Source organism: Odontomachus brunneus, unplaced genomic scaffold, assembly GCF_010583005.1.
Source record: "Odontomachus brunneus isolate Ranch 3 - 2012 unplaced genomic scaffold, Obru_v1 Obru_scaffold_026, whole genome shotgun sequence".
Lineage (NCBI taxonomy): Eukaryota > Metazoa > Arthropoda > Insecta > Hymenoptera > Formicidae > Odontomachus > Odontomachus brunneus.
In genome coordinates, this window is record NW_022639476.1 from 1,017,230 (window position 1) to 1,028,021 (window position 10,792).

General features: G+C 37.8%; 2 protein-coding genes and 1 long non-coding RNA gene across 4 annotated transcripts in view; 1 reads left to right on the plus strand and 2 right to left on the minus strand.

Annotated features, from left to right (window-relative positions):
* The window catches only part of LOC116842684, a 10,985-nt gene extending 7,751 nt beyond the window's left edge, over positions 1-3,234 (minus strand). The window contains exon 1 of the long non-coding RNA XR_004377760.1: positions 2,591-3,234. This is a non-coding gene — a long non-coding RNA (uncharacterized LOC116842684). The remainder of the gene's footprint in view (positions 1-2,590) is intronic.
* Positions 3,235-6,090: 2,856 nt separating this feature from the next.
* LOC116842719 overlaps positions 6,091-10,792 on the minus strand; it is a 294,323-nt gene continuing 289,621 nt past the window's right edge. The window contains exons 4-5 of the mRNA XM_032812314.1: positions 6,317-6,414; positions 6,091-6,201 (exon numbers count right to left, since the gene is read on the minus strand). Of these exons, the coding sequence (XP_032668205.1) occupies positions 6,396-6,414 (19 nt within the window). The 3' untranslated portion in view covers positions 6,091-6,201; positions 6,317-6,395. The remainder of the gene's footprint in view (positions 6,202-6,316; positions 6,415-10,792) is intronic.
* LOC116842632 (hemicentin-1-like) overlaps positions 8,510-10,792 on the plus strand; it is a 287,444-nt gene continuing 285,161 nt past the window's right edge. The window contains exons 1-3 of one of the 2 annotated variants that reach the window (XM_032812103.1): positions 8,510-8,659; positions 8,938-9,452; positions 9,795-9,915. The gene's annotated coding sequence lies outside the window, so the exon portion shown is untranslated. Of the gene's footprint in view, positions 8,660-8,937; positions 9,916-10,792 lie in introns of both variants that reach the window. The other variant, XM_032812102.1, reaches the window with a different exon arrangement.

The following is a 10,792-nucleotide window of genomic DNA, read 5'->3' on the forward strand; positions in this document are numbered from 1 at the left end:
GCGAACAAAGTTAATAAATTGTCTGAATTGTATTCACGGAGACGCACACACACACACACACACACACACGACACATATATATATATATATATATATATATATATACATATATAAAATATTTAAATGATCGCTTCGACTTCGAGAGGATTTCCCTCATCAAGATAGAAATATAGTGGAATATATTGAGGAATAGATCGCAAGGAAAGAACGAAACGGAAGATCTATCGGGAAGACCAATTTCGAAAATCCAGTCATCGTTCTTATCGCGTTCTGGATTTTTCGGGATAAAAGAGTATCCAGAAAAATGTGTGTCGTCGACAGAACGTTCGACGGATCTAGAAATCGACGAATTTCTGTGATGGAGATTACGATCAATCAAATTGATTATGTAAAATTGAACATTTAATCCGGGATAACTAGGAAGGAACAAAATTAGGAGAAACGCGATTTAATGACGATGAATACTAATTAAAACCTCGCCTCGTTTGTGAATTATGGCAACATTGAATTTTGTACGTTCATCTAACAAACCCCGTCTAATTTATTTCGTTTAATTATGATCAACTAATACGATTACTCGATTCATCCTTATCGTAATTTCTCGAATATCGGAAATCTTTTACTAATGGCGAAGACCGGAGGAGAAAGATACTAGATGGAAGTGGAAAAGTGGTAGTATAGGAACGCGTCTTGAATAAAGCTATCATCGTATCGCGTGTCTAGAGAAAAGCGAGCATGGCAATCGATTCTCGGGCGCCTCTCGTGATTCAAATTTCGGCCTGAGGTGGAATTATCGCTGGTATATTGCGTTAAGCGGGATTTATAGCTCTATCATGGCCAAGTTTTCGAAGAGATGTCGCGGTAATGAAACCATTACACGCTTCAGTGTATTTCGTACGAATCACGTTGCTTGGACTCGGTAAACTGCGAAATTGTTCTTGTACTTCGGAGAACACTTTAAGAATCAACTGTCCGCGAGTATATTGTTTAAAGGTTTAGGTTAAAAAGCTTGTAAATCACCATGTTAAATATTTCATCAACGTAAATAATAGCGCGAGTTGCGCGCATATATGTTGCAAAAAATATATATGACAAGTATATGAAAGAAAAAATATCTAAGAAATAAAAAAACACTCATTCGATGAGTACTAATAACATATATACTTATTTATATATTAATATATTATATAGTTATATATTAATATAAAATATTTTTCAAATCAGAAAATATACATATTTTTCCAAATACCTCAGCTTCTTTCATAAGAATAATTTTTTATTCTATTTAAATCAAATAATCAAGATATAATTCTAATTAAGTAAACGAATTTATATAAATATAATCTATATAAATATATACGTTATTAGTAACCACTGGACAAATATTGTTTATTTTTTACATATATTTTGCCTCAGTGCAATATCCATTAGACATCACTTTACGTTTCACGTGGTAAAATGCATCATTGGATATCGTCATCATCGTTGAAATTTCCGATTCAATCTCCGTCTCTTTAGGAACATCAACGGACAGATCTAGCATGATTGCTACCTCGCTTTTGGTTGCGATAGCCTGCGAGCCGATTTCGGAATACGGGCAACCGTGCCGCCGCAATCGAGGTCTCCCGCGTTCACACTGCTCGTAACGATTACGTCTTTATTAACCACCGGACCCAACCAGAAACGACCAGGAACGCCGGCACCCGGCGGCTCTAATTAGCGCGACTACAGCGAATTACCGGCGTCGGAATTTCGCTGCTGAAACGCGCCGGGGAAAACACGGAACGGCACTTTTGCGAGGGGTTCGAACCGCCCGCAGCGGCGGGAGTTTCGACCGAAATCACGTTCAGCAAAAACTCACCCTTCTGCTTTCCCTCCTCTCCCTCTTCCACTCCCCTTCCCCGTCCCTGACGACATCGCAATCGCACTTCGTTGTCCGTTCTTTTTGTTGCGTTCGCGTCTTCGTGATCATCACCCGACACCTCCATATCGCGGCTACTTTTTATGCAATAGCGCCCGAGTTAACGACGAGAATCGTCGGTTGTCGGTTAATTGCGTTCCTTTTATTTTCACACGAAACAGGATCGTTAAGTACGGTGAAGTGTAGATTGACATGTTCATACGGGATATGCGGTTTTTTCCCTCGCCGTTATGCCGATGGTACAGCTTTTTGTTAACACGTTGAATTCCGTGAGGTGACTGGCTGTAATACTACCACGATTCGTTGAGTTACGTGTAGAATATAATTAATTACATTTGAAAACCCGATTGTACAACCGAGAGAGAGAGAGAAAGGGGGGAGAGATAATGAAACGAGAAAAGTGCATCTATCAGTCTCTCGAATTCCATTTGTTTCCCGGATTTCTGGTAATTCGATCACCAGTTAAAACCTCTGCACTATCATTGAAAATCAACGTGGCGATCAACGTATTAAAAATGTTTGTAGTTGTATAAGCAGCAGTATACAATTGTACATAGTTAGATATTGCAAATAGAGTATTGCTTCTTTCGTCTGAGATCAATCGATTTATGATCAAGCGATTACAACATCAACGATATGCTCTTTGTGAGCTTGGAATTGTACACTCACCAATGCAGATTGTTGATATCTATCGATGTCCAGTCAGGTCTTCTGACGAAAGTCTCCGCCGCCGCCCCACTGCATCCCGGATCGTTCGCAACCGTATCGTTTCGCATCCGTCACTCAGAAGCGTCCTGTCTCCGTTCTTCATTGTGCTCCGTTGATTCCACTTTGTTTCATTACACTCACGATATTTCATACTTACGACGCGAATAAATTTCACATTTCAACCACGCTCAAACAAATATTTCAATTGTACCGATGAGAGATTTTCACTTATCTCGAAATGAAATCTACGGGTTCAAGCGGCGAAAAGCAAATTCGTTTAATATAAATAATCTGTCGCGGCACGATTAATTGCAGCATTGTTGGAACGCACACATCCACGGTATTTGTACAAAGTTCAATTTCGTGAAACTCAGCCGAATTTATTTTAACGAAAGATTGCCTCGCAAGAACACAATTTCAACGAGAATGTAAATGGAAAAAACGAGAATGATTGTATCGCGATGATTGTAGAAATTATTAATGTGAGGCAAATTGCGAGAAAAGTAATCATTATATATGATGATGATGGCGATTTTAATGCACCTTGTATATTTTTATATACAATTGTTCGAAACAATCAAGGGATCATACTGAATGAATACAGCTTAAAATGAATATAAAAGAAAATATTAAAAAATCGTATTTCCATGAATATATTTGCTATGAGATTAAAATCAATTATTAATATTAAATATTTGATATGAGATATTTATATTTATATATTTAGTCAAATATTCAATGATTAAATATACCTTAAAATATTAATTGAAAAAATAATCCCATCATTATTGCGAACAGTGAAATATATTCAACAAATACATACACATAAACAGGCAAAAGTCCACATATATTAAAATTTGAAAGCGGAATAAATCGTATTGATCTCAACGAAATATTTTATAAAAGCTTTACCATTACCCTTCAAATCTTGTTATTCATTTCTTTGTATTTATTACTCACCGAACGAACATTCACCATTTACCTCATTTACTAAGATCATAAACAATCACCTTCTACTATACTAATATCTAAAATAGAAAAAAAATAATCAGTCATAATAATTAGTCAGAAATTCAATTTTACGTACAAGTGCACATCTAAAATAGAAAAAAAATAATCAGTCATAATAATTAGTCAGAAATTCAATTTTACGTACAAGTGCACATCTAAAATAGAAAAAAAATAATCAGTCATAATAATTAGTCAGAAATTCAATTTTACGTACAAGTGCACATCTAAAATAGAAAAAAAATAATCAGTCATAATAATTAGTCAGAAATTCAATTTTACGTACAAGTGCACACGAAAATGTGAGTGAATTAATCCTTTGTAGTCATAATTGCAGTCATATTGTCGACTATATCTCGGTTTTCGACAGTAAAGAGTTAAGAAGAGAAATATAACTAGTCTGAGAACTTACCCTCGAGCCGACTCTGCTAGGCCCGAACCAGATCCTTTGGTACTGCTTCCGCATCCTTCTGAATTCATTCATTGTTGTTCCTTTACAATGTAATTCCATGCTCTGTTAAACCTGAAACAAAAATATAAATTTTCTAAGTAATTATATCGAGACTAAAAGTTACTAAATTTTCGACAAATTGAAAATACAGAAGTACTCAATGTAGAAGTATAAAAAATATTAAGTATCGCATATAACATTGAGGTATTCTATACAGATGCTAATCGATTAAATAATGAAAATTGTTAGTGTCAATTGTGCAAGATAATCTTACTAGCAACGGATACTATAACTATAAATAAATGATCTTATAATATATTATAATAAATTATATTCCGCACACTTGAATCATTCTAGAAAAATAGGTAAAAGTGCACGACTGAGACTTAAAACGTATTCATGTATATGAAAATGAGCTTTATACTATCGCGGCTAACACAACTAATGAATACTATGAATGTATCGCAATTTATTCAATTGTTTATATTTTAGAAAAGATTTTTGTGGATAATTGATCAGTCAATTCAGTTCACGACTTTCCATTTTAAGTGTCTGGACACTAATTCCTTTTCCTTCGACACCGCTGTGCCCACTTGATAATCTCGGCGGCGTTAAGAGGAGCGCTTGCAGTATCGGAAGCGAGTGCACGCCTACGTAGAACGTTGGTACAGGATCCATGCAACACTCTGGCAAACAACGGAGCGGCAACTCGGCGGCGGCGTAATACGAAGCGACTTTGCAACAATGCATTCGGCTTAATCGGGCAGAACAGCGCGTTTCGCGCAAGGACCCGTGTGTATCCAACAGCAAGCTTAACTGCACGCCCGTGCACATCGAATGCACCGCTCGACTCGTCTCCTTCTCTTGCTCTCGTTCTCTCTCTCGCTCCGGTGCGAAGCCATAGAAGGAATCGGGACAGGTTAACCCTTTGTGATCCTACATCAAAATGGACTCGTCACGGTACAATTGACGTGAATAGTAATCGCCAGTCCTCAAAATTTGCGATAAAATGTGTAACTTCGAGTGAAAAGTGTCAAGACATTAAAGGTTATGTATGAGGTTCGCTGATTGTCGGTTCTTACGCACGCTTACTTGAGAAAAACGCGCAAAGTAGCATGCACACGTTATGCGTAAGACTAACACTATATTTGGTACGTGATCTGTACGTGTGTATGTTTCAAGAGAGCTAAAAGAAGTACCTTTGTTGGACAATATTGTCGGCGCGGCAATGAAAAATCCGGAACGTCCCGCGATGGTTGAGTGAAAATTCAAACAGCGCAGTTTAACTGTAGACAGGAACTAGTATTCTCATTGGCCCGTGATATTAGCCAATCACAAGACTTATTCGCGTTGCTAAAGTCCGTTGTACACTGAACCTCTTTTTAGGAATAAAAGCTTTCATTAGATTTTGTTTATTGCATCTGGTGTTCACGAGCATTAGGTGCAAAAGTGTCAAAAGTATAAGTAACACGAACAAACGCCACAGGCGCCGATACGCGCTACTGCAATCATGACGCCAGCGTCGTGAATGTCATGTTTCCTGTAACCCTATTCTGTAACTTCCCAACGACAATGTCACTAGCACGGCGTATCGTTGTGCAACTTTTCTACCATGCATACTCGTGCAACGACAATGTAACGATAACGACACTGTCGGTAAATTTTACAGAATAGACCTGCTAGACAGAAACTGTTCAACACTGCTAAAGCTTCAAAGTGTTAAATAAAGTATTATGATTCGTTTAGCCGTCGCTCTCTGAAACACTTGCAACGCTAACGGACCTTACCCAGCGAGAAATGACTCGTCGTTCGACGTCGATTTCGACATCGATGGATGAGTAATTTCTTGATAGGTATCTTCTGCTAACAAAAGGTACGTTATAATATTCACGGCCAATGTTGGAAAGCTATAATTCATGCCACATAATTGTAAATTTACAGCACTATCAGTAATTTAGAATCAGCTAAATATGTATTGCTCATGTATATTTACTCAGTTTTTGCGGGATTAGACGTCTTTCGTAGTCTCAAAAATATCAAGGATGTGCGATTCTTGGGAATAGACGTGCGACGATGGTTGATGGTTGATCGCGCAGAGAATTTACGTTTACACCTATGGAACAAAGATATGTTACGTCGCTAAACGAACGCGATACAAAAATTCAGTTTTATTTCTACTACCGATGCGTTATGTTGTGTGGATATTTCAAAAGAGCTGAAAGAAATACCTTTGATAACATTTGCCAGCGATTGAGATCCGAATCTGGAATCTGGAATCTGGACGTCCGGCGACGGTAGCGTGAAAATTCAAACTGACCCGATTTCGCTGCGAACAGAAATGGACGTTCTGATTGGCCGTGTCTACGGCGGTGCTAATTGGCGGTGAAAACAGTGTTCTGTTTATGGACATGTGTATTAATTACGTATTTTCCATCTGTTTTTACAGGATTAAGCTTCTTTCGTTGTTACAATAGCAAATCCAAATCTGGTATATTCCGCGGTGATTGCGTACAAATACAAGCAGCTCCGATATTTCTAGGGAGAAAAATCAGACGTTCTGATTGGCGTCTGTTAGCCAAGTAGAGTACTCTATTATGTTTATAACGGGCATCGGTTCGTAGACTGTTATCTAATGAACATAACGTTACATATAACGTACAAGTTAGTTGTAATTTCCTACTTAACAATTCCTACTTAACAAGTTAGTTGTAATTTCCTACTTAACAATGAAACTGTTATATAACACATATGTTATTATGTCAGTGAACACAAAGTTACACGTAACGTACATATTAGTTATAATTTCCTACTTAACAATGTAACTGTTATACAATACGTATGTTATATAACAGTTACATTGTTGAGTAGGAAATTATAACTAACATGTACGTTACGTGTAACGTTGTGCACTAGGTATTCATAAGCTGCGTTCAAGAAGACACTATTTGGCGCTAAAAGCGTATTCTGACCTTGTTATTTACTGAAAGTTGAATAAGGACAGAAGAATCGACCCATTATGGGTTTTCTACAATAAGTCGTTAGTCATAACATATGACACATAAGGTATAAGAGAATTTACCAATCAGAATTCTTCATTTCTGTTCTGAAGAACTGTAATTGGTGGATTTTCTTATGCGTTATGTGTAACGACTAACGGCTTATTGTAGAAAGCCCATTAAGCCCGTATCAGACTATAGATTAAGATTGAGATTGAATTGAAATTTAGTCAATCAGAGCAAAATTCACTAAGCTCATGTTTAGTGAACTATGCTCTGATTGGCCAATTTTCAATTTAATCTCAATTTTAATCCGTAGTCTGATATAGGCTTTACGAATACACCTATATGACTCGATTCGATTTATGGTTACGGATATGAATATATTTATGGATCATTTGAGCCACATCTTTAATTTCTGACACATACAATTAGACCAACGCAAGTAAAAATTTATAACCGTAAGGTTGTATATGAATTTTCATTTGCGTTGCTCTATCTGATTATATGTGTTGGAAATTTACAAAATTACGGTTACAGGTAACGCTTTTTTACGTGCAAAGACTTTAACGCAGCTATAATCGGATCTTATACTTAACACTGTTTTCAGTTTATCTTCAGATACTTCGTAACCAATGAAATGATTCGTACAGTATCTAAAGATGAACTTAAGACGTGATCTTAAATATAAGATCTGACTATGAATACCAGCTGAAGTAAATATCGAGAGTAACGTCCATTTAGCGCTGCAAATGCTTCAGAGCGTCGGACAGACCAATCATATTGGTTGATTTGATGCTTTGAAGTATTCAGAGTGTCAAGCGGATTTACCCAAGAATAGACTTTTTTATTGGCACTCAATTGGCAGGCAATTAGTGTCGCTGCTGTGTAATGCTACTTACGGTTCACGGCGAACGTCGCGTCGTGTTGGCGGTTGTGTGTATCGCTCGCGTACTTTTTTTCGATCTTCGCGGGATTAAGTATCTTTTGTTGTCTCGTAAGTATCGAGAGTATGTGGCGTTCAGGACTGCACCGTTCTCGGAAACAATCGTGCGAGGACGACTAACGAAATCATGTGGAGAAGTGCTTAATTGTATTAGCGGGAGGACGATACGTACGCGTCGTGAATACGACCCATGTAAGTTCGGTTTTATTTCTACCACCGTCGCGTTATGTTGTGGGTACATTTCGAAAGAGTTGAAAGAAGTAATTTTTTTTTGATAACATCGTTGATAGTAACGGGAAACCCGAATCTGGAATATTCCGCGACCGTTGCACGAAAATTCGTATGATTTTACGAGCGCTCATCAACCAATCAAGACCGCTGACGCGCAGGCGCACTACTTTACGGCAGCGTAGTCGCAGCGGACGTCGCGTCGTGTTGAAAGTTGTGTGTATCGGTCCCGTAATTTTATTCGGTTTTCGCTGGATTAGGTATCTTTCATTGTCTCGGAAGTGTCGAGAATATGTGGCGTTCAGGACTGCACCGTGTTCGGGAACAATTGTGTGGAAAAGTACGTAATTGTGTTTACATTAGAAGGAGGACGATACCTACGCGTCGTAAATACGATTCACGTAAGTTTGGCTTTGTTTACCACCGTCCCGTTATGTTGTGTGTACATTTCGAAAGAGTTGAAAGAAATAGTTCTTTCGGACAATATCGTCTACAGTAGCAAACCCGAATCTGGAATATTCCGCGACGGCTGCGCGAAAATTCGTATAATCTTACGAGCGCTCATCAACCAATCAGGGTTGTGACGCACACTACTTTACGGCGGCGTAGTCGCAGCGGACGCCGCGTCGTGTTGATGGTTGTATGTGTCGGTCGCATACTATTGCTCGATTTTTTGCAGAATTAGACGTCTTTTGTTGTCGCGGAAATGTCGGAAGTGTGCTGTGCTCTGGACTGTACGACGCCCGGGAGTAGACGTGTAACAACGACTAACGAGATCGCACGAAGGAGCTCTTGACATTCAGGCCCGAATAATGCACAGAAAAATATAAGTATTAAATCTTGGGGTAACGTCGTATATTGCCGTGACGACTTACGCCATCTTACTGGAGAAAGTTGCATTAAGCAACACATAAGTCAATCCCCTGACAAAGAAAAATATAGAGCGTCAAAAGCTCTAAGATTGATTTATGGGCCATTTAACGCAATATTTTTACATAAGGTGGCGTAAAGCGCTCCGGTAATCGGTTCGCGTGATGACACATTGGCTATATTCGCTTTGGGCGCTTATGCGCTGTAAGCGTCATTCTATCTTCTTCTCGCATGTAATAAGCGATAAAGATTGAATGACGCTTACAGCGCGTAAGCGCCCAAAGTGAAAACGCAGCCATTAGGTTCAACTTCATTTTCGTCACGGTCAGTAGAGACGGACGGAAGCGAATTTTGACGGCAGAATTGCGTTGCGCGAATAATGTTACACAGCCGCGATAAAATCGTCGAACGCGACAAAGTGCGCTACGGAGTGAAAGTGTCGTGTGTTGTGTCGAAGATCGAAACGTGCCGACGCAGTCGAGTGGATATTCCGATGAATGTCACAGTGTCGTTAAGCGATCGTTTCGGACTGAAGAGTCTCGAATAATAAACGCGTACGCGCACGAATTCCTCGCTTTTGTGAAACGCCACCTCGAAATGAATATCGTGTCGCGGAGCGCCGAAATACGTCGAGTGGTCTGTGAACATCCGTTATAAATTTTCCAGTCTTGTTGGACATTGCTCGGAAATGAAAACGACGGCGGGATCAAACATGACGAACGTCAAATGCGATCGACGAGAGGGACGCGGATGCAATGGTATTCCTGGTTGCAGTGTGACGGCAACGGTGAGTGTTTAATTGGAATGTGAATATGAATAACCTTAATAGGATATCAGTGTGTTCATATGTAACCCCTCGCCTTATGATTTGATTTATGCATCTGATATGATGTTTGCATTTTGCTAACCGTACTCATGCATTTATGTGCATATCTGTTTCCACAGCAGTTTTCCGAAATCATAGGTGCTCTTGTATTATTGAAGAACAGACAACAATAATATTGCCGCCTATTGTTTTTGCTTGTCTTGCTTTCAGTATTCTTTTCCTTTTTTTTTTCACATAAACACAGCTAAGCTAAGCTAAATTTTCTATAAATGTCGATATACATGTAAACTTTTACATTTAAAAAATTAATTTTTTGAAATTTTTTTTCCATTACTTTCTTCTCTGAAATTTTGAAATTTTAAGAGCAATGATATAAAAAATGCAAATTTTATTATATATTATTGCTTAACACATGAGCGCAATTTGTGTTTATCATGTTTGATTTGCAACTTAAACTATTAGTCCAACTTGATATAAGGCAAGGAGTTAATTAATTTAATAATGAATGCTGCAAGAATTAATACTATTTTTTTCATAGTAACAATAGCATTTCATTAGGAAGAGAAAGCATTTTGGTAATGTAATAACGAGAAGTGATTGTTTATTGATATCCTATAATTATATTATAATATAGTGTATATATATGCATTATGATAGCATCTATTTTATTGATATTGCAAAATATGTGATGATTACCAATTGAAAAAAGTTTAAAATTTGACCGTATATCGATGGAACGACATGGCGTCTTTTATCTTAACATTTATACGTAGATATAATCGCATGGGTATATATATATATATATATATATATATATATATATATATATATATATATA